Genomic DNA, 23,047 nt, shown 5'->3' on the forward strand with positions numbered 1-23,047 from the left:
TCCCTCCCAAGGTGTGAAAAGGCATGATTCAGACATGCCTCCATGATAGCCAATGCGCGCATTCGTAACAAAGGGTATCCGAAAAACGCCAAGTGCTTCATTAGTCGTTCATCAAAGGGCCACACAAGGATGGCAGCTAGCGGCGGCGACCTCGGGTTTGCCGCTCATGAATGAGTTGGAGATAGGCTCGTTGCTTTCTGAACGAAGAGTAGTCGCCTGCGAAAAGTCCCTCTAGAATGTTGCCGCACGAAGGATCCTTGGCAACCTGATACATCCGAGACTTCAAATTTTCGAATGCCTTGTCGAAGGAACGCTGGACGACCGCCATATTGGACGAAGAGCCGGCAATATCGTTTGTAGGGTTGTTGGGATCGATGATGGAGAGGCGTTCCTTGTTTCTGTAGACAAAAGACTCTACCGAGTTCTGCGACGGGGTTTAGTAAAAGGGGTGTGCACATGGGTGCTATATGCTGGTGAAGCCTTACCTTGGGGATGTAGCCAACGGGGTTGACAAGGGAAATTGCATTCGTCCTGTAGCTAAAGTCGCGGCCGTACAGCCTGAGAAACTCGAGGAGCATCTCGCCAAGATGGTGCTCCGGGACGAGTGAACCGCTCTGAACCTCGGGCATGAGCTGAAGCATGCTGACGACTAGGCAGATGACGGTGAAGCCGCCCAAGCCTCCGTTGACGGGCTCGTTCAGACCGCGCATGAGCAGGTAATGCTTGATGACGGTGACGAGCGCAGGCATTGCTGGGTATTCCTTCTTCCAGCGCTGGAACGTCTCAACCGCCCTGACTCCGCCAAGGTTCTCAAAGGACACGTCCACTCGCAGCCCCGTAGCCTTGTCGACGTACTTGACCAGTGGGATTCGGGCGTGGGCAATAACCTCGATCGAATCGAAATTGGCGATGCGCTGAGACGTGAGGAGCTTGCGAAACTTGTACAGCCAGTTCTTGGCGCTGAGGTACGTGGCATCGCCGCCCTTCATGAAGCTCTCCGAGCATACCACCACGTCCATGTCGGCGGTTGGCAGATAGAGGCCGGAGACAAAAGAGCCAAACGGGAAAAGCTGGGCGTTGGCAAAGTTTCGACCATCCCTCTTCAAGGCCAGTCGCAGGTTTTCCACCAGCTTGCCGCGGATCTTCTCCTCAAAGTCACGGGGCTTGACAAACTCGTAGAAGTCAACAATCTCCTTGTGCAACCTGACGCTGTGTGGTTAGCATGCGCTATGCATGGTCCTTCCCCTCCCCCACCAAAGACAACAAAAACGAGAGGGAAACCCGACGGCTTCTTACCGAAAAGCCATATCCGTGGTCGCAGAATGGTCGGTGGTGGCCCATGGGCAGGGCTCCTCGCCGTCCTTGACTTCCCACTCGGGGACGATGTGCCCTCTCGACGGCCCCATGTTGCCCTTGTTCAGCTTGTAGTCGGGCGGTTCGATGATTTCGTCGTCAAAAGTTCGCTTGCGGGAGCCTAGGGGACCAGAAGTATCGCGAGCGTCCTGAGAGCCTTGGGGTGCGGCGGGCTTGGGCGGTAGAGAGTGCGTATTAATACCTGCAGCCCAAGGTCTGCTGTTCGATGCAGAGGCAGAGGCAGAGGCAGAGGCAGATGTTGGGGGAGGCGGCGGCAGTGGTGGTAGTTTGCCCAAAACTTTACTGGCAAGCTCAACTTTATCAGGCGGCGGGGGTGGTGGCTGCGGCGCCGCAGCAGCCTTGTTCTCGTCCTTTCCCTGCTGGCTCTGGGCGTCTTCGTCGTCGCTAAAGTCAAAAGAGAGGAAATCCTCAGCCTCCGTGGGCGCGGCCGGCTTGGCTGCGTTGTCTTCCAGCCTAGCCTTGCGGATGAGCTTCACCACGTCGCGCTTCTTGCGGGTGGTCTCGTCCGGGCAGGGAAGCGCCGTGTACGGGTCTGGGTTGGACCACTTGGGAGCTGCGTCGCCAGACTCGTCGGTGGCCGCAGCGGTGCGCGTCCTCTTTTTCGCGGGTTCTTCCGTCTCCGACGATGACGAAATGTCCATCTCCCGCTCGTCGTCGTCCGACAGCTCGTCCAGGTCGCGGTACTTGGCACCCTCGCCGTTGTACAGGCTCTCTTCCGGCAGGTTAGTGGCATTGCCGGCTATCAGGGCGCGCTCCGAGTGATGGGGCGGTGGCTGCCAGCGCGGCCTGCCCCCCCTTCGGAAGCCGCCATCTCCCCTGCCGCCTCGTCCGTCTCGCCTTTGGCCCCGTGGGTACGGCGGCTGGCCGGCAGGTGCGGAGTTGGCAATGCCAGCTGGCTTCTGTACGCGAAACGTAAAGTCGCCCTGGGGGACATTTGGGCGATACGAATCGCCGCCGCCTGCGCGGTCGTCGCCGTACGGCCGTGAGCGCGCCTCTGGCCGCCGGTCGCCCGGCCTGTCACCATTGCGCCTGTTGTAGGAGTCGTGATAGGGCCTGTCGCGCGGCTGCGAGAATCGCGGGGGTGAGCGTCGGGGAGCATGGCGATTCCTGTCATTGCCGTAGCTGTTTTGCGAGCGGTCCTCGTTCCGCCGCTGTGGCTTGTTGCGCACCATGTCTGCGCGCCGCGATTCGCCTGTTCAGGACGGCAGCAGTTGAGGCTCCTTGAAGCCGCCGTAATCACGCGACGGAATGGAGATGCGGAACGTTGCACTCCTTGACCAGATCGAGGGGCGTTGATGAGGTATTGACGCGATATGAAGTCGGGCTGCCGGGTTAAAATGTGGTTGCACTTATCGCTTATCGGACGTAGATTTTAGCGATAAAGACGCCCGCTACTTGCATATGATCCACATCCTATTCCACAACTTGAGTCTAACGAGGCTTATAAAGCTTCAGGTGCTATAGAAATCAATGTCTTTAATCTCACAATCCACGGTCCAAAAGGGATGGGACTGAAATCACTTCTGCATCGGTTGTCAGTTGGTGTTTTTGAGCGTTTGAGGGTGTGTGTATAGGGGCGTCTTGTTATGCCAATAAAAATTGAGTACAAAGTTGAGGACTGTGTGAATAAAGTCCACCACCAGCAAGACCTAGTATGCTCTTGGACTGGTGGGCACAACATTAATTCCTCAAGCAAAAGACTAGGAAAACTCAAAGAAAGAAGAGTTGTCTATTTATATTTACTGAGAATTCCCGTGTAGGCGAGCTAGAATTGCTACCCAGTCCTGCTTCCTTGCCCACTCTTCCCATGTTGTCATCGGGCAGTCGATGCCAGCCTAGAATCACCGTCAGTGTAAGTTATAAGCCCTTTAACACAGACGGAACATAGTGAGGAATCAACTAGACAAACCTTTCTGATATCCTCTGCTTGCAAGAGTTTCATGCCACCGTCATAGCCAGGATGTGAAGTATACAGAAACATGTCGGTGATTTCCCCTCCCAGCTGTGGCTCTCCACAGGCCGCAATCATCTCCTCAGGTGAAACCTGCCTGTAACTCGCCGGGATGCCAGTGATCTTGCTCCATGTCTCGATAGTCTCGGGCCAGGTGCAATTTGTCCCGGCGGCCATGTAGGACTTTCCGGGGGGCATCTGCCAGACGGCATATGTGAACGATCCCATGTCGTCGACCGGAGCAAGCTGGGGGACTACTTTTGTAGGATCTGTAGCGAATGCCATTTCGACTCGGCCGTCGGGAAGCTTTCCATCAGGGTTAGATTGAGATTGTGGAGGAAATGACGAAAGATTTATGATTGTTTATCAGAAATCCATGAAGTGAGGAAGAGAAAGACGAGATCTCATCGGACGACTTACTTTACCAAAATACGAATTAGGCAGGATATTGAAGCTTGTGTAAAAGAACCCCGTATGAATGCACGACATCTTGGCCGCCAGCTCAGGATAGTGCTCCTCGACATAGGCCGGGAAAACGTCCGCCTTGGAGTCAAAGTGATACAGCTCCTTGAACTTGCCGCCACTGCACTTCCCCGCGTGGCTCAGCGTCGAAACGAGGAAGCCGTTTACATCAAGCGAGTCCACGACCTTGGCCGCGGCATCGGCAATGTTCTTGCCATGGCGATACTCGGTCTCGTAGGCAAAGCGACGGTACGAGATGCCCTTGGCCTCGGCTTGCTTGCGGCATTCTGGGTGGAAAAAGGGCTCCCAGTAATCGGTGACGCTGAAGATGACGTTTGCTCCGGCAAAGGCCCGGTCCAGGCTGGCCGGGTCGTCGAGGTTGGCCTGGACCACCTCGGCGCCGCGAGAGACGAGTTCCTGGGCTCTGGGAGAGGTGGGATTGCGGGTGAGGCCGCGGACACGGAAGCCGGCTGCGAGGAATCGGCGGGCCACGGAGCCGCCCTGGTTTCCGGTGGCTCCAACGACGCAAATCAGCTTCTCTCCTTGGGAGCCCATTGTTGCTGTTTGTAAAGGCTGAGTGGCCGACGAGCTGCAGTCCGACGGGTGAAGAGTGCTCGCGGAGGCTTTGTCGTCTGGCGTTGAATTCCCGGGAGGCGCTCAATCTAGAAACTTGCTTTGTCTCCACTGCAGAGACGAAAGAAAAGAAATAAATGGGAACAAGTCAAAGATGGGAATTCATTCACACGGCAGAGGAACCTCGCGGGCCCAGCATCGCTTGGATTAATATCCAGGCCCGTAGCCCCTCACCAGCTCCCCCAGCCGTCCCAAAACCCTTGCGACGGTCAACTTTGATCAATCAATAGTCATCATAGTAGCAGGCACTAGATTTGACAAGGCCCAAGCAGTCGAAGCGTCATCAGCTGCAGAAAAGGGAAACATGGTATTACTACCAGCAAATGATGGTGCTGTTGAAACTCTCTGTAATCACACAGGTGTAGGCCCGGCCAACTGGACAAAAGGGGAATAAGAGCGACAAAGACCTTGAGAGCAGCACAATGGCAAAGCCTCTGCTTATTCCAGGCTACAAGAGCAAAGAAGAAACAAGGGAATGGAGCCCGCGGAAGCATTTGTTCCTAGCCGGTCATGTCTGACGAGTAGTACTATTAGTAGTACCAAGCAGCTAGACGACAGTCATGCATGTTCCTCCTAAGGTATGGGGCACTTGACAGAGGCGAATCGGTCCCAAATCTCGCGTGGTCCCCGTCCCAGTACCATGGACCAGTTCCTCCCCAAGCGACGGCTAAACAGACCGCATGCAGGAAAGGCAGCCGGGTCAAGAGGTCAAGGGGGGGGCCGCTGAAGAAATCGTGTGGAGACGGCCGAGATGAACTGCATGGCCCAGTCGGCCTATCACGAGCCTCAATCACGGTCCTGGCAGCCCACTTGCATTCTTTGGTCGGCGAGCCAAAAGTTTTGTGAGCAGTGGCGTGAGGGCGGGATGCGACGGCGAGGAGAGAGGGCGATGGATGAGCCCGTGCTTGGGGGGGCTTGAGATGCTTGTGAGTCGTTGAGAGGTGATATTAGATGTTGAAGATGTTGGCCAGATCCCGGTACTACTTGTATGTATTACAGTGAATGCCTGTCTTGATAGACCCGAACAGCAACGGTAACGACTTGCAGATTCAAGGGCTGACGCGTCGCAGAGGGAGAGCCGGCCGGATATACGGGATGCGCCGGGTCCGGAAACTCTTCAATGTTTCTTTGTAGCAATACGTGAATCAGTGTAAGAAATGATAATGACCGACGATGAGGAGCGCACACGACATTGACCCTCTGGAGCAATGTAGGTCCCTTGAAACATGAAGCCACATCATCGGCACAGCACGGACGAAGTCCAACCCTTAATAGCAGTAACAATGGAAAGACGTCTATTATGAGCACACCAAAAACATAACGCCATCAGACACCTCATGACCGGATATACAAAAAAAACGCCCATCAGATTCTTTTTCAAACAGATGCGCCGCTTGCTAGCTCGCATATGTCTTAGTCCTCCCGAGGCCGAAAAGGCCCGGAGCTGTAAGCTTCGCCCTCTCCCGCAAGCGGCTCCCCGCCCCCAACCTTGGACTCTTTTTCTTTCTTCCAGGCACGCTCGTGTCCACGAGAGGATTCAAGACTTTAAGTTTTCTCGCGGTCGCAGGAAGGGGAGAAGGAGAGTCCAACTGAAGTATACGAATCGGTAGCGAGCTCTGGTCCATCAGCCGCCGGATTTGCGCGCGCATCGCGAACAGAGGAGGAGCGTTTGCGACTACACCCAAACGAAACGAAGACAAAATCAAGGGGCGCAATTAACGAGCCCAGATCAAAGGCGTCAGCTCTCCCGCGTTCGTTCGAAACCATGGCATCGCCCGTAGCAAGGGGCAAGTCGCCGTCCACTTCGCCCAGGGCCAAGGAGCAGTCGGCGTCGGCGTCCGGGTCGCCGCGGCATTCGCCATCCCAGTCTGCCGGGGCTGCGACTCCGCTGGCCGGGCTGGTGGCTGGCGATGCAGACAATCCGGTGCCCGTCCAAGTCGATGTGAGTGTCTGTCACGAGGATCCGAGATGCCGCGAGCGAGCATCTGTCGATGTCTACCTACATGTGCAAACCGGCGTGTAGTGCGTTTGGTGTAACCCGGGACTGTCATGGAGTCGGAGGTCCTAGTAGTAGACCGGAGGCGGCGAGACAGCGGATGAAGCAGCAGAGACGACGATGCCTTGGCAAGATGTATATGAACCATCACGTCGATACAGTCGCTTACTGAAACCCCGGGGGCCCAGACCGATGCGTATCCCGACGACCCGGCCGACGTCGACTCGACATACGGCTCCGACCAGGACTCGGCCTACACCGGCTCCATCACGTCCTCCATCTACAACTACCAGTACGAGAACGGGCGCCGCTACCACGCCTACCGCGAGGGCCAGTACGTGCTGCCCAACGACACGCAGGAACAGGAGCGCCTCGACCTGCAGCACCACATCTGGCGCCTCCTCATCGGCGGCCGCCTGTACACGGCGCCGCTCCCGCCGCCCGACAGCGACGCGGCGGCGCTGCGCATCCTCGACCTCGGCACGGGCACGGGCATCTGGGCCATCGACATGGCCGACGAGTTCCCGTCGGCGTCCGTCTTCGGCGTCGACCTGTCGCCGATCCAGCCCGAGTGGGTGCCCAACAACTGCCGCTTCCACGTCGACGACTACGAGGACGAGTGGACGTACCAGGAGGACGAGAGGTTTGACTACATCCACGGGCGCGCGCTCAGCGGCACGTCGGCGGACTGGCCGCGCTTCTACCGCCAGGTCATGAACAACCTGAAGCCGGGGGGCTGGCTCGAGATGCAGGAGTACGACGCGTGGATCTTCAGCGACGACGATAGCTGCGACCGCGCGCCGTGGACCATGGAGTGGGTTGACAAGCTGGATGCCGCGAGCAGGCTGTACGGGAAGCAGATCAACGTGGCGCGATATCAGAAGCAGTGGATCATGGATGCCGGGTTTGAGGATGTCGAGGAGAGGGTATACAGGGTGCGTTCTACTACTACTACACTCTTCCCCCAAGTCCCAGACACACACACCAAAGGCAACAGCAAAGCAAAGAGCTAACATTTCGTTCCTGTTGCAAGATACCCATCGGCCCATGGGCAAAAGACCCCACGCTCAAGGAGCTCGGCAAGTTTGAGCTGACGCACATGCAAATGTCGGTCGACTCGCACACGCCCGCGCTCTTCACGCGGGTGCTCAACTACTCCAAGGACCAGGCCGACGTGCTGATGGAGGGCGTCAAGCGGGAGTTTCGCAGCCGCGACCTGCGGCTGATTACCTCGTACCGGTTCATCATTGGGAGGAAGCCTCTGAATGCGTAGGTAAGGTACTAGGGGTTTTTTTTTCTATGATTGTAATGCAATGGCATGTATGAAAGCGAGGATTGACGAGTATAATGGAACTGTATGTACAAAAGAAATGATGGGGGGGTTTGGCCTTTTGTGTTTTCAAAGCGTATCATGGGTAGGACACATAAGAATACGGGTTGTTTTTAGTTTTCAATGAGGATAGTCATGTTTTTTTTTTTTTTTTTCTTGCAATTGTATGATCAGTATGAGGTGTTACGACGGCGCAATGGCATGAGCTGAACATGGTGGTGAAGCTGTCGACAATTACACGTCACATCTCATCTACATACAGTCGACGCGGCCTCAACACCTGATACACTCGAGGTCTCAGGTATCACTACCCCAGAGCCGAGCTCGTAAACCTACGTCGATACAAGCCTTAGATCAAGGCACACGGATATCAACTGTTTGTTTGCCCATCACTCCTCACAACAACACAGAGTCCCCTGTCTCGGAGAACAAGGGGCAGCAGAGAGAGAGTGCCTTGTCTCTAGGGTTGGTGAGGTGCGAGAGGTCATCTGCAGGCTTTGCATTAGCCGTCAGCACGCGCGAGGCGGCCTGTGAGATTGAATGCTGGCTGACTTGGAGTGGGTGTCTGGGCTGAGTCGGGGTGTGGGATGAGATGGTGTTGGTGTTGTCGACCCATAGACTGCAGCTGAGATGGATGGAGTGATGCTTCAAGTGACGAGGGAGTCAATGTCGAACCATGCACGTACAAACTCAAGCCATCAAGTCACTTGCAGCAGTCAAGAGTACAGGCAACGATAACACCAGCACGAACCAACTTCCCACCAAAGCACAAACATAAACACAGCATAGCACAGCCCCTGGTGGCGTCCACGAGGCTGCGCCCCAGCTGAAAGCACGACTCCAACCATCCATCATCACCTTACCGTGGGTCAAGCGTGTATACAGCTTAACCTACATCAATCTTACCACCTCCAAAACACAGCCCAAGTCAACCACTTCCCGCTCACCGACCCCATCCGCGCCTTGTAGGGCTCAATGCGGCTGACCAGAGACGGGGGAGGAATCCACGGCTATGTACTGAGAATCGCTTCTAGTGCCAGGCGCCGGTTCCTCATCCATCCATTTGATTTCAACCTGTGCTTCTTTGCTCCTTGCCCAGGCTGACAGACCGCCCTACAAACAAAGCAACCCAGAAATAGCTCATCTCTTCTTCTAAAACCAAGATTCGTCAATCAGCTTCGAGTAAGAGTACCCCGACACACGCAGGGAACAGCACCGCAAGATGAAGTCCACCGGGTCCTCGCAGCGCGCAGCAGAAATCACCAGCGCCATGCTCAGCGTGCCAGGCTACGCTGACGACACGATGCTCTTCATGATGCGGTACGGGTCAACGGCACGAGTACGTATGTCTCTTTTCATGTCTCGTTTCTTTTCACACCACAATTTCCCCCGTTATATTTCACTCTTCGTCTCTTCTTTCTCTTTCTTTCTTTCTTTCTTTCTTCCTTGCCGTTATTCATGAAATATCTCCCTCACCTGGTCCCTCCAACAAATGCAAGACGGGCAAAGACACTTGACCTGACGCTTCTATTCTGACATGTCGGGCTCGTTTTCTGCCGCTTTCAGGGCTGGATGGATGTTGATTGCTGTGCATATGGTGATGGTCATGCCACTTCATGTTGCCTTGAAGTCGTAAACAGACTCGGCTACGTGCACAAGATCGGTCCCCTCTTTCTTCTACATCCAGTTCCAACATGTGATGTAAAATATCCTAACCGTCCATTACAAGGTTCTGCCAATCCCGCATTGGCCTCCCTCGCACAACCCAGCAGACCCCATCATCGTCATTCGCCTTCCCCCCCAAAAGGCATCAAGCGATGGCCTCCCCCGTATCGTTAATCTCCCGTGTAACATCTCCCCATAAAGCACAGCATCGTAGAAATAGACTGATGAGGCCCGCCCCGGCAAACAGGAGACGCTTCGCAAAGTAGACTGGGACGAGTTCCAAGTCCGCCTGTCGGCCCTCAACAAGCACTGGTTCGCCAGCAGGAGCAGCCAACACACCGCCGATGGCGAGACGATTTGTACGGCAGCTGAAGATGGCACCACCACTACTACCACTACCTCTACTATCTCTGTTGCCGCTGCTGCCGATCTCGGCGTCGAAGCTCAAGCCCAAGAGGCCAGTAGCATCAAGGCCGCCGAGCTCAGGACCCGGACGCTGGAGCTGGTCCAGGACTTTCCGTCGCTGGTGCGCGATTTTGACAAGTTTGTCGACTGTACACGGATCACAGCGATGCGGTATGGCAAAGGGCCTCAATAGCGGTAGGACATCTATAGATTCATCATCTTCAAACCAAGAAACAAGGAAACACAAAATGAATTAAAGGCGGTAAAATAAACCCTTAATCAATGTGTCATTCAGACGAGCAAGATGCGGAGTAGGACGCTTCCAACGAGATATACAATAGTAATGTTACCGTGTGCACCTTCTGCCAAAGACTACAGAATGAAAGAAAGGAACGAGCTTATCAAGGGAAAAGATGGTGCGAGATTGCTTCCAGCTCTCAGCCGCTGCGTTCGTTCAATCGAGACGCACGTTGAACTAAGGGGTCATCAGCATCGCAATCATCTCACACCCCCCTTGTCCTACCGTCATGCCATGGATACAACAGCAGCTAGGTATTATCACAAGTGATCAGATTCCAGCTCCTTCCACTCAAGACGTAGCAGAACAAAAAAGAGAAGCACTGATAACAGCAACACGCGCGGTCACACTTTGCTTCGTTTCACACCAAAGTAGAAGAAACCGGTTTTGTTTAAAGGGAATTGTCTTGTTGCATTTGGAAATTACTATTATCTGGGTGAACGAAAATTCTCGGCGGATCCAAAAGGAAAAAAAATATCCCAACCACCTGTGCCATCTCTTCCCTAAAAATGACTGCAAAAACAGTCCAGTCAGAAACTTGAATTTCGTATCACATCTTGCCAGCGCATCACACAATAAAAGTCCAAAAAGGAACAAAGGTTGTAAAAAGAGAAAAAAAGAGCACATAATTATTTCCATATCCAATAGAATAAAGTAGAGAAAAACGCCATCTTTCCCGTTGGCGAAAACATCTCTAGATGTTCGCACTTTATGCAGAAGTCGAGAAGGCAAAAAAAATTAAGAAAGAAAGGGTAAAGAGAAGAAGGTCGCGAGAAAAGAAGCAAAGCAAAAATGCACCAAAATAAGTTTGCCGCGCCAAATCCCTTTCCTTTCCCGCCGAAGCCAGTCCGTTTGGTATAATTGAGTTGTCGAAAAAAAAAAGGAACCCCGGTTCATGGTTGCTTTTGCGGCCCCGGACAGTCCGGCTCCGGGAAGGGAAAGACGAGAGATCTGGGTTGGGAGTGTTTGATTGACTCGAAGAAAAGAAGCGATAGGTATATCCTTTATCCCATTTGCTGTGGTCGTAATAAAGCACGAAAAAAAAGTACCGCTCTTCTCTCTTCCTCCCAAGACTTCTAATGCCGGCAAACTAAATTGACCTTCTTTTCCCCCTCCATCCCCATCCCGTCCAGATCCATGATATATTCTTTTCCTCCGGTCCCCTCCCCAAGAAGTCGGTAAGGAGCTTCACAGGAAGCCTAGCAAACTTGAGCTAGACATCCCCGAAAGCCCCTCAAATTATCAGGGAAGAGAGAGAAAGGTTTCGAATAAAAAAAAGTTGAAGTTGCTTAGAGGCTGGCAGCGAGGACGGCAGCAGCACCGACACCGAGGAGGATGTTCTGGGACAGGGAGTTGGCACCGCTGGTAGGGGCGGTGGTGGGAGCACCGGTGTGGGTGACGCTGGTGCCGTTGGTGGGAGAGGCAGAGCCGCCGGTCTGGGCCATGGCGGAGGCAGCGAAGATAGCGACAACAGCGGCGGCACGCATTTTGATGGTTTTTGGTGGTTTGTTTTGGGGGTGGTGGTTTGGTTGTTTGGTTGGGGTTGAGAGGTTGAAGTTTGGAAGTTTGAACGAGTGTAGACTTCAGTTGGATAGTGCGTGGGTTGATGGGAAAAGAAAAAAGAAGAAGAGAAAGAGGCTCCAGCTGACAACGAACGTCGGGCTCGCTTTATATCTCGGGGCTGCTGGGGGATGGGCCGGGGGGGGGGGAGGGATGGGATGATAGCGAGAGAGAGAGAGAGACAGAGACAGAGAGAACTGGCCCATGCCATGCCATGCCATGGCCATGGGCAGCAGAAGCGGCGAGCGAGGGAAAAAGGAGCCCACCCACACACCCACCAAGGCTCATGCAAACGCGCACGCCCCTGTCTATCCTGCCCATCCTGAGAGCAACCCACCCTGCCCACCGCACCCCTGACGAAGCAGGGGTTCAGGGGATTGGCCGCCCGCTGGGCATTGGCTCCATGACTTGTTCCCAAGCAGATCACCGCCTTAGTCATGTTGCTTTGCCGCTTGCTGTTGCTGCTGCTGCTGCTGCTGCTTCAGTCTGCTTCTGGTCATACAGTACATATTGTAGGTACTGAGTCTGCTGCTGTGCTGGAGGCTGGTTATCGCGTCATGTCGCCACCTTGCCCGTTGCGGCTGTGTGGTGTGTGAGTGAGTTGAGTGTGTGCTACCCGAGCTTGGTATCGTCGTTTGTCACTCTGCCCAAGGGAGTACTTTGACGAGACTCGCCAGCAAAGATACGGCGACGGTAGCGTCTACAGTACCTGGGCCGGTACAGTACTCGTGCATTCCAATCCGCAAGCAACGGCGAGCATTGCTGGTCTCGTCCGTTTGCCGGGGGGCTACGCTTAAGCATCCATGGGTCCCTCATGTTCCCTCGTTGCCACTGCGAGCGAGCGAATTTGATTCGAAAAGGCAATACTAATGATACAAGCCAACGGCACCGAGCATGAGGTGCAAAACGTCGTACTGTAGTACTATCCGTACAAATTGCATGCTCATTGACGCTGGCTGGATATTACTTGTACATGCAGCATAGCCTCCCCCCCATGTCATGTCATACTACTGTACTACTGCCGCATCCAACCATTTTGAGTCGATATATATAGAACAAAGGGCAGATTACAGTACTGCAACTGCACGGCTTGTGCCAGCACCTGAGCCCGCCTCGTCGAGCACCTACCGCTAGCGGCATGTACGGTAAGCACTTTTAATTACCGGACGGGCAGATTCAAAGTCAAGTTCAATAATGATGATGCTTTTGGCAGACAAATGTCGGAGCCGGAGGTTGATGCGTAGGTACCTACAGTATGTACTCGGTATGGATGTACAAGTATGTAGCTGTAGTTGTTAGTAGTACTTCGGAGCGCAAGTGCCCGTCTCGTCCATGCGCCAGCAGTAATAATACCGAGCGGCACAGTAAATGCTATGCTGGGAGTCTTACGCAAGCCTCTTGAGGAAAGCCGGCCGGAAGCCCCGACCAGTTCCTGTTTGCCTTTTCCGTCACTGTGTCTGGTGCTGCTATTAGTATGTGCTTTAGTATTTCCGTAGGAAAAGTAATTTCATGCTCTGAGATGGTAACATTGCATGCCTGGATGCTCTTGTTGTTATTGTTGTTGTTGTGCCGGCCCCGGCTGAATGAATGAATTCCTCTTGCGGCGGCATTCCAATGCTACCTACATCTGTACACCACCTCCCAAGACGTAGGTACTCGTAATAGTACTAGTACCTTTTTGTCCTTTGTATCGACTTGGAAGGTCACTGAAGCTGAAAGAAGCAATCGATATAGTAGGTGTGGGAGGGGCCCGTGAATCGACTGGAAGCCAGAAGAAATTCATTGTTTCTCTTTGGTGCGTGGCGCATCAAGATTTGGTCTGCACTCCTACGCGGGAGGACGGAGATGTCGATATTGATAGGTAAGGTACCGAAGCGATGGCCATCATGTAGGAACAAAGCACGGGAGGCAGATTGGCCTTGGTATTACTCTTTAGGTCATAATTCAACTCGCTTAGCTTTCCAGTAAGACTCCTAATTATAATATATTTAACTAGTAAATTTTACAGATTAGTATATCTTATACCTTAAGCCCCCTAGCATTAAGTCTAGACTAGATTAGGATATAGTTTAGTCTTCTTATCTTACTGCCTTTAGCTTAATTTTAACTTTAATTAATGCCTTCTTATTATCTTTACTTATAAATACCTTAATTTATAAAGTAAAACACTTATTTTTAAAGTTACTATAAGCTAAATATTAGCTATTATATTATTATAAGTTAGGTTAATAGCTAGCTTAGTTAGGTAGTTAAATAAATATACCCTCTTTTTCCTCTCCTTACTTTTTAAGGCTTATTAGGCTAGCCTTATAAATTTATTAAAAAAACAGTACTTATAAGAAGGCCTTTTAACTTTACTTTTATAGCTAGTTTAGTGCTTTTTAAGGCATTCCTAAGTATTTAAAAGTATAAAAAATAAGTACTAGTATTTAAAAAAGTTTTAAAAGGTATTTATAATAGTTAAAAAGATATTAAGGACTATATATAACTTTAAGACTAGGAAGCTATTAATAAGTAAGTAAAATAAGAATTTTATTATTTAGCAGTATAGCTTATTAAGGCATTAGGTTATTATAAATAAGCTTTTTATTAGTAATAAGATTAACCTTAATAAATAGCAGGAGATTTTCTTAAATAAGCTGCTAGTAGGCCTAAATATTATAAAAGTAAGTAATAAGGCTGCCTTTATTATAAATAGCTAAAATAATAACCTAGGAGGTACTGTTATTTATAAACCTTTTAATAATAAAGAGGAGGGTTTAACTTAGCTTATTACTAGTAATAAAGCTGCTAGTAATCTTATAGTATTTTTAAATAATAGTAATAAAAATAACCTTAACTAGCTAATACTATTACTACTACTATTAATATTACTATAGTTAACTTTACTAGTATTAATACTACTACTACTATTAATGCTGCTATTATTATTAATACTGCAGCTATTAATACTGCTAGCAGTTATAGCTATTTTATTATAAATGCCTTTATTAATACTATTAGCAGCTTTTTAAGCTAATAGTATAGTAGTAAAAAAAAGAAAGAAAGTAGTATAAATTAATAAAATAGCTAATAGCTTTTATAAGCTAGCTTTTATAATAATAATATATAATTTATTATAGTAAATAAACTATTATATTACTTATAATTAATAGGCTATTAAAGCAGAAGACTTTAAAAAAGCTATTTAAAATTACTTTCTTTTTATAAAGGAATAGGGGATGCTTTTTATTACTTATTTAGTTTATTAAATTTATAAAAATCTGCTAAATTTATTAATATAAAATATAATACTATTTAAAAAGGTAAAGGATATATAGCTAATAATTAATTTCTTTAAGGATTCTTAATATTTTTATATATAATTATAAATAGCTTTAAAATATAATACTTAGTTATAAATTATTAATTTCTTAGTAAAATATATTTACTTAGCCTATACTTTTACTTTATAATACTAACTTAAACTAGCTTTAGCTTTAAATGCCTACCTTAACCTTTTTTTTATCCTTATTATTATTATTATTACTGTTATTATTACTATAGCTTTTATTACTTTTATTACTATTACTATTAGTATCCTCCTTATTATACTTATTTAAATATTATTAATAATACCTCTAGGCTTAAAGAGTAATATATTCTTTTAAATCTGCAGCCTTTAATAGTAAAATAACTATATTAGCATATTTTAAAATAAAATTTATAATATTTTATTTAAAGTTAGTAAGGATAAGCTTCTTTTCCTTATAGTACTGCTTTAATATCCTCCCTTTAAGCTTAATAAAGTTAAATAAGCCTATTACTATATATATAATATAAATTTAATTAAGGAATTTATATTTAGCAGTATTATAATATATAATCTTCTACTTTTACTTATACTAGTTAAAGATATACTTAATAATAATTCTTTTTTAAGCATGCTATAAGTTATATAATTCTTTTTTATTTTATAGCTGCTATATTACTATTCCCTAGTTTTATAAATAATAATATATATTATAATTATAAGGTATTATAATACCTTACTGCAGTTTAAAGCTAGTATTACTAAAATAAAATTATCTTTTTAAAATTAAGAATAATAAAGTTAATATATAATATAAAAGAGTTAAGTTATTAATAAATCCTTTAGTACTAGCTAGGATATAATAAAATAGGCTATTAAAAGTAATAGTAATAAAAATATTTTATATAATATTATTCTTTCTTAATTAAAATCTTTACTACTTTACTATTAGAATATAAGCTAGAATTAATATTTTATTAATAGCCTTAATTATACTATTAAATACTATAAATTTAGTATTAAGCTTAATAATTAGTAATAAATATATTAATTTTAGCTAATAAATAAAGTTATTATATAACTACTATATAAAATCTTTTAATTTATAAAAGACTTATAATATAATTACTTAGCTTATTTAAAATTATAATACTGTATTTTTTTATAGCTTACTATATATATAAATTTATAAAAATACTATAACCTTTTACTTAAGTAACTGCTGCTAGTTTTTATAAGTAGTAATATTAATATTAAGCTACTAGCAGAGGTTTAAAAATATAGCTTTTATTATATAAAAGAGGGTAATAAACTATAAATTTAGTAAGGCTATAAGCTATATATAGTATTTCTTTAAGGCTATAAAGGTAGCCTGTATATATATACTACTATTATTATTAATAGCAGCTAGCCTTACCTCCTTAGCTAGCAGAATGCTAAGTAAGTTAATAGACTTAACTATTAATATAATATATATTAATAAGAAAATAGCTATATTAAGGTTATTCCTAGCCCTCTAATAGTTAATAATAGCATTTAATACTAACTAAGTTATACTTATTATATTACCTATAATTAAATTTATAATAGTATAAAGCTTAAATTAGTATATAAAAAATTAAAAGGATAGTCTATATATTATTTAACTAGAAATATAAATAGATTTTTTTTATATAGTTTATTAAATAAATTTAGTAAAATTAAACTTAATCTTTTAGTAACTATGCCTTTTATAAAAAATTATGCAGCCCCTGCTAGTATAGTATATTATTAACTAGGATCTTATAGGGATATTACAGGTTAAGGTATTTTCTACTGCTCTTATACTGCAAATCCCTACTAATTTAAGTAAGGTGTACCTTTTTATGCAATTAGGTCAGGAGCTGGACAGTCTGTAAGATGAGTTGAATCACAACCTTACCATGCTTTTAATACCGAAGCCGTTATGTACCTACGGAAACGGAAGATTGACGCGAGAACGATTTTTGAGACAGGCATGATGCCAGCAGACTATCGTATGTTGTGCTTTGCAACCCGAGCAAGTGCTGTGGACGCAACCCATCGGGATCTCTTGTCTCTCATCTGCTGTTTCTGTCTGTCTGTCTGTCTGTCTGCTGCACGATGACCGAGGGCAGCAGCCAGCGTCCTGGACCGGATTGGGTGCGTCATCATGGTATTCCCCGTGCTGTTTATTTTTCGTGCGATAACAGCGCCTGCGACGAAAACAAACCGAGCACCTCATGATCTCTAGATACCCAGACTCACAAGACTTCGAAGAGGGCCCAAGGTACTCGCGCTGTACAGGGTACATCCCAAGATACATGCACCAACAGCCGACCTTGCATGGCACAACCACCATCACACACCACACACACCACATCACACACCACCACCACCACCACCACCACAAAAAAAGATAGCCTTATCTCTGCTCTTCTGCTTTCGTCCTGGCGCTATCTCTGGGCGTCGACCATCTCGTCGACCTGCTTATCCGCCCCTGGCTCAGCTCAGTCCTAGTCCAGTTCGCTCGCATCCAGCTTTGTTGCATCTACTACTGCTACGACAACCACCAACTCCCACCGCTTTCATCAATTCATGTAGTATGTAGTAGTATTATGCATTATGGCCATCACCAGATAAACAACAAACCCGCAAAAAAACAAGAAGCTTCCCACAGCGGGCGGGAGCAGCTGAGCAAAAAAGCCACCCGTCTGTCCGCCTTCAGGTCCCCCCAAGTCCAAGTCAAGCCACTTCCGATCAGCAAAGACAGCAGAGCCCACTCACGCTTTTTCTGCTCCACCACTGCGACATTGATGGTATATTTCCGCCTGTTTCTGTTGTTTTTCACACCTTTTTTTTTCTCTCTCTTTCTTGGTCGTCTGGCACACATCCTAACCCGCAAACCCCGGCCTCCTTCTGGATCTTTTTATGGGGAGGGTGTGGCATACGCGTCATCAGGCAGACGGATTATGAGAAACGAGCCACAGCTTTGCTCGCAAGCGAAGGAGACGGCGTCTAGGTAGTAGCCAAGATACTACTACCTTGATAATACCTTACCTAGTAGGTACCTAGGAACTTAGATAGCCACCTCAAGTGGTAGCACTCGATAAACTCGCACAGAAAAAGACGCCATTCGCAAAACAAAACAAAAACTTGGAACAGCACGGCGACGAAAAAAGAAAAGACGAAGGAGAAAAAAAAAAAAAGGGACGAAAAAGCGGGCGGCTGGAGTGGAACCCAGTACATTCCACAGCTCTCTCTCTGTGTGTGTGTCTCTCTCTCTCTGTACCTAAGGTACCTAGTACTCTGGTCACCGATTCGATACATACCAGGTACCTTAGATACCTACTGTATGCTCGTGGCTGGTGCGCTGATAACGATTGGGCCCTGGCAATGGCGTGACTGGACCCGATGCCTTGTCTGTTGTGTTTCCTTTGCCTTCTGTTCTGCTCTCTGTTATTGAGTATGATGAAGCACGGGCGTAACGGTGATACAAGCAGAGTAGGTAGGTACTTCCGAAGCACGGCATCAACCAGAGCAAGCATCAAATGTGCTAGGTACTCTCCCGTCGCGCTCGTCACATCGCTACGGCGGCATTGCAACCCCGTTGTGCAGCATTGTAACATGTCATGTCGTCTACCTACATACATGTACATGTCGCGCCTCGCTCGTATTGGTATCATGACGGCGGCTTTGGATGAATGTGACACTTGTCAGTCATGACTTGCACTTGACTTGTCTTGTTTTCTTTTGCTCGTCATGCTGTCCGTCCACCTGTTGTTCTTCTTCTTCTTTGGTTAGATGTCTTGCCTGGTCTCTCTTCTCCATTTCCCGCACCCCCGTCTTTGGCCCCGTCGTCTCGTCTCTCTCCCCGGCTTGCCGTTTGTTACTGCTGTGGAAGTGGTGAGGTAGACAAGGTATCGAGGTAGTATCAAGGTACATAGGCAGTGTCCCGGATGCTCATCGTCATTCGCCCAATTCCCTTGAAACACAACACGCACCTCCCCTTTCGCCGTCATTTTCTCTGCTCTTCTCTTCTTCTCTAGAACAGCACAGGTGGGTGGGGGTGTGCGTATCGATCAAGGAAAGAAAAAAAGAAAGAAGAGACGAGGGCAAGGCAAGGCAAGGCAAGGCAAGGCAAAAAAGCAAAAAAAGACGCAAGATTAGCAGTGGAGCCAAGCTCCGTCCCGGTGGATCGCCCTCAAAACCGCGTGCGTGCGTCTGCCGATCGAGGATGGGAAGCAAGAGGGAAAAAAGCTTGGCCTGTTGCTTGTTCGCTATAGTACTACTAACACGCTTGTCTCTGATCCCTCACACTGGGCGGCTTGCTGTCGCTTGGGAGGGGGGGGGAAGCTGGGATTGGCGATGGGCCTTTGATGGGGGGGGGGGGATTTGATGATATGGGGATGATACTATGGGGAGGAAGCTTGGAGGAGCTACATACATACGGACAGATACTGTATGTGATTGATAGTAATACCGGGGACGAGAAATAACTAGACGTGTTGCTTTCTGTGTGACGCGGGCGGCATCTGGATGACTACCTTTAGGGAGGTAGGCACATACATACACAGTAAATTGAGGCAGATGAGATGAGTTCAGGATGCAGCACAGTACCGCAGTAAGCATTGTTGGATCCAGGGATTCGCCGTCGTTTCCCCTGAACGCCGGTAGATCTCTCAATCATGCCGGCACACCAAACAGGTATCCTCTACATACTGCGTACTGTGCACCTCACAATCTCGAGCTGTGCAGGATGCTCCTGGGCTCCAATCAATTGTGACAAGTCAAAGCAAGACTGAAAATCGCCGAAAGTGCCAATCTGCCATGAACCACCGTCGCCGTTCTCACAGCACACCCCAAGATATCAAATATCAAATACTAGTATTACTGTAAGGTATGCGGCCAACAGCGAGCGGCAAACACGACTCAGCCAGCGTGTGTGCCCCGGCAATTGTGTGTGTGAAACGCTGCCGAACCGGCCACAACGGGACAACATGGAAATAGGGGAGGAGGAGGTTGGGGTTGGAGGGAGATTTTGGGAGATCGGCAGGGCACTGCATCGGAAACATGCATCTTTCTTTTTCCTCATTTTCCCTTTGTTTCTGCTTTTGGTGGCAGTGACATATCGACTGGACCTGGGGCATACGCAAGCAGACCAGACGATCAAACGGTTCTGATACGGAAGCGATAGTAGTTTGGCCGTGTAGACAGTGGGAAGACCTCACTGTACATGAGCAGGACTCAGTCTATGTGTTGTACCTGTGTGTATGTAGGTACGGAGTATGCGTGGCAATTCTCCGAGAGATCACCAGTCCTGTTCCGCGCCACCCGGCAATGCAAGGTACGACAGAGAGCGTTTGAGGTGGCTGTTGATCAGCCCGGTGATGTCAAGGGCGGGCTTCTATTTTCAGGAACCAAAAGCGGCGTGTGTACTATTGGGCGAAAGCGTTACTAGTACGAGTATCACACAGCCTGCAACGAGATCTGCGCGGGAGAAGAAGAAGAAAAGGAGAGTGGCAAAACTCATGCATGCAGGCAGGCACATTAACGTTTTCGCTGTAACGACAGTAATATTCGTACGAGGTGAAGGGCGCCCGCGTCGTGTGTGTGTGTGTGTGTGTGTGTGTGTGACGCGTAAATTGCAGGAGAAACAGTGAGGATGATTGTACCGCGACGGACGGATTGCCTGATCCGACAAAGATTCATGGTTGATTGTGGATTTGGATTTGGATGGGTCATGGATGCAAAGGGCAATGATGGAAAGTTGCAGGTGGAAATGCTGGAAATAGATACGAAGTTTGAGATAGATGATATTCTATTGGATTCGAGGACTCGTATGTATGTATGTATGTACATGTATGCCGGATAGGGCTCTTCAGCTGGAGGCAAGGAGGTCTGTGAGTCGTGCCTCGTTTCTTTCTCCTTGTCGTGATTCCTCCTCACAAAAGAGTGAAGCAAGCGACTCCTTCCAAGAACTTCCATCGGATCGAGATCCCCCAGTCTCTTCTGCGTACCTTCTTCTCCCGCGTCAAACAAGGCATCCACCAGCCTCAGCCTCAGCCTCAGCCTCGGCTTCAGCTCCCATCTCCATCCATCTCCATCTTTCCAGCTCCATCCTCAAACGTCTCAGCCGCTAAATCTGCTCGCCCTCTCTCTCTCTCTCTCTCTCACCTTCACCGTGACCGTCGTCCACCGTCCACCGTCCGCCTCAAAGACGGGGGATTGAACCCACCGCGGAAACAACACAACGCACTGGACGCTCCCCCCCTTGGACGGAACCCCCAAAACGCACGGCCATGGCGCCCACACCAAGCCGCCATTTGCCGTCAGTCAAACAAGGCTCCGTCCGGCTTCCCTGAAATCGACCTGAGATCCAGCCATCCAAAACATCTTGTCGACCTATAGGATCAATCGAACGGCCAAAGCCCCTGGATCGTCCTCGAGCTGATGCAGGTACTACCGCACATACATACAGGCATCCACGTTTCTGTCGACTTTGACCTGTAAGATTTGCTTTTGCCACTCATGCACTTCAACTGATTGAAATTCATGAATTCGTTCAAGCGTGTTCTTCCATGTCTTCCGGCTCCCGTAGAAGCCGGCAGACGGCTAACCCAACCCCCCCCCCCTCCCCAGCTCCCTTGGTTCTCCAGTTCTAATCTCGGTTGTCCGTCTTGGCTTTTGTGGTGCCGTTGCGAGTGCTCCGTAATTTGCCCTTGTCTCGACCGTTGCTTTTGTAGTATGTAGTTTCTCTCCATCCAATCTTGCCATCCAACCATGGAAGCCATCATGGCATGTTCCCACAACGTTCACGTTCTAGCCCTCCTTGAAGCGTATTCCAAACGTTGCCCCCCCCCCCCCCCTTATCGTTACGACGAGCAAAGCAGTTGGGGTCTACGGCTGTAACAATCAAATAACAAACTTCTGCTTCCTTTATTTTCCCTGACCGTTCCATTCCGTTACTTCTTTCTGGGCCCTCCCCTGGCTGTCCCTATACCTTGCCTCAATACTTCCATTCTACTAGTAGCCGAAAAAAAGATTCTGGAATCTGGAACATTTCGCTCCAGTTTTCGCTTTCGCTTCCCAACTCCACCTTTGGTTCTCCTTGCCTTGCTCCCTTTTCTCCATGTTTTCCTTCTTTTTTTTTTCGCGGCTTCGCTTCAATAATAATCTGGGCAGCGGTGTGCAATCCGTGGGGAGGGGAGGATCAAAGCTCCCTTTTTTTTCTTCTCTCTCTCTCTTTCTCCCCCGTCTTTTGTTGGCATTGTGAACCATTTTGAAAAGAATCGGGTCTCTTCTGCTGATCCCGTTTGGCGATGCAGACTGCATGCAGGGACGGCTTCGATAGGAGACTTTTCTTCCTCTCAATCTCTTACCGCCTCATCTACTCACTTGATTATCTTCCACACACAAGTCATTCGCCATCAAATCCCCCCCTGAACGATCCAATCGCCACCACTCAACCCCCTTGAACTGCCCGCCCATCAAGCGAGCGAGCGAGCGAGACAGACAGGCTGGCTCCGAAGCTCCAGTCCTCCCACAAGGCTGTCCACCGCCAAGGCCCAAGGCGGTCAAACCTCCCCACGAACAGCAATCTCAATCCCCACGCCTCTCTTTCTCTCTCTCCCACTTTTTTGCAAGCGGTCAAGCCAAACCACAACACAACACATCATCATCATCATCACCCTTCGTCTTATCCGATCCTCCCTGCCTGCAATGATTGGTACTAGTAGTACTACTACTCCAGCTTTCAGTTTTGGGCCACACATCTCGGATTTTGCGCTCCCGTCGATGGAGGGGGGGGAGCCTCAAGCCCCTTTCCATTCATCTCCGTTCCAAGGTACCCAAGTCTGATCCATCGCCCAGAAGTAGAATGACATGGGCGCATCGTGGGCGAGATCCAAGATCTCGAAAGCGAATCTTCAAAGTTCAGGTCCCCCAAGCCCAGCGCGACACCAATGCCAAGTCCTTCTTTCACCCCCGTCATGGCTTTCTGTATAGCAAGACAGGGTAAGTAAGGTAGGGCAGGCAAGATTTCAGTCATCTCGCCCCGTAGTTCATTCGCAGCTTCGTAGCTT

The 23,047-nt window shown here is 48.6% G+C and overlaps 6 protein-coding genes across 6 annotated transcripts; 3 read left to right on the forward strand and 3 right to left on the reverse strand.

Annotated features, from left to right (window-relative positions):
• Nucleotides 1-136: 136 nt before the first annotated feature.
• On the reverse strand, nucleotides 137-2,330 carry TRIREDRAFT_61322 (uncharacterized protein; the record flags this gene model as incomplete). Its single annotated transcript, XM_006965042.1, has 3 exons — nucleotides 137-424; nucleotides 486-1,203; nucleotides 1,297-2,330. Coding segments are annotated over 3 exons (2,040 nt in total), but the record flags the coding sequence as incomplete, so codon positions are not given.
• Nucleotides 2,331-3,113: 783 nt separating this feature from the next.
• TRIREDRAFT_3719 (uncharacterized protein) lies at nucleotides 3,114-4,342 on the reverse strand (the record flags this gene model as incomplete). The annotated part of the gene is made up of 3 exons (XM_006964753.1): nucleotides 3,114-3,209; nucleotides 3,284-3,631; nucleotides 3,746-4,342. 3 exons carry the CDS (start codon nucleotides 4,340-4,342, stop codon nucleotides 3,114-3,116), a joined length of 1,041 nt encoding a protein of 346 aa, XP_006964815.1.
• A 2,289-nt stretch (nucleotides 4,343-6,631) lies between these two features.
• On the forward strand, nucleotides 6,632-7,689 carry TRIREDRAFT_61284 (uncharacterized protein; the record flags this gene model as incomplete). The annotated part of the gene is made up of 2 exons (XM_006964890.1): nucleotides 6,632-7,351; nucleotides 7,450-7,689. Coding segments are annotated over 2 exons (960 nt in total), but the record flags the coding sequence as incomplete, so codon positions are not given.
• A 1,279-nt stretch (nucleotides 7,690-8,968) lies between these two features.
• On the forward strand, nucleotides 8,969-10,009 carry TRIREDRAFT_106895 (uncharacterized protein; the record flags this gene model as incomplete). Its single annotated transcript, XM_006964891.1, has 2 exons — nucleotides 8,969-9,085; nucleotides 9,632-10,009. 2 exons carry the CDS (start codon nucleotides 8,969-8,971, stop codon nucleotides 10,007-10,009), a joined length of 495 nt encoding a protein of 164 aa, XP_006964953.1.
• Nucleotides 10,010-10,513: 504 nt separating this feature from the next.
• On the reverse strand, nucleotides 10,514-11,693 carry TRIREDRAFT_121605 (uncharacterized protein; the record flags this gene model as incomplete). Its single annotated transcript, XM_006965043.1, has 1 exon — nucleotides 10,514-11,693. A coding segment is annotated over one exon (345 nt), but the record flags the coding sequence as incomplete, so codon positions are not given.
• A 1,175-nt stretch (nucleotides 11,694-12,868) lies between these two features.
• Nucleotides 12,869-14,381, forward strand: TRIREDRAFT_106897 (uncharacterized protein; the record flags this gene model as incomplete). Its single annotated transcript, XM_006964892.1, has 8 exons — nucleotides 12,869-12,914; nucleotides 13,078-13,146; nucleotides 13,409-13,535; nucleotides 13,899-13,919; nucleotides 14,113-14,121; nucleotides 14,175-14,188; nucleotides 14,324-14,340; nucleotides 14,373-14,381. 8 exons carry the CDS (start codon nucleotides 12,869-12,871, stop codon nucleotides 14,379-14,381), a joined length of 312 nt encoding a protein of 103 aa, XP_006964954.1.
• Nucleotides 14,382-23,047: the final 8,666 nt, after the last annotated feature.

This window comes from Trichoderma reesei, assembly GCF_000167675.1.
Source record: "Trichoderma reesei QM6a unplaced genomic scaffold TRIREscaffold_8, whole genome shotgun sequence".
Classification (NCBI taxonomy): Eukaryota; Fungi; Ascomycota; class Sordariomycetes; order Hypocreales; family Hypocreaceae; genus Trichoderma; species Trichoderma reesei.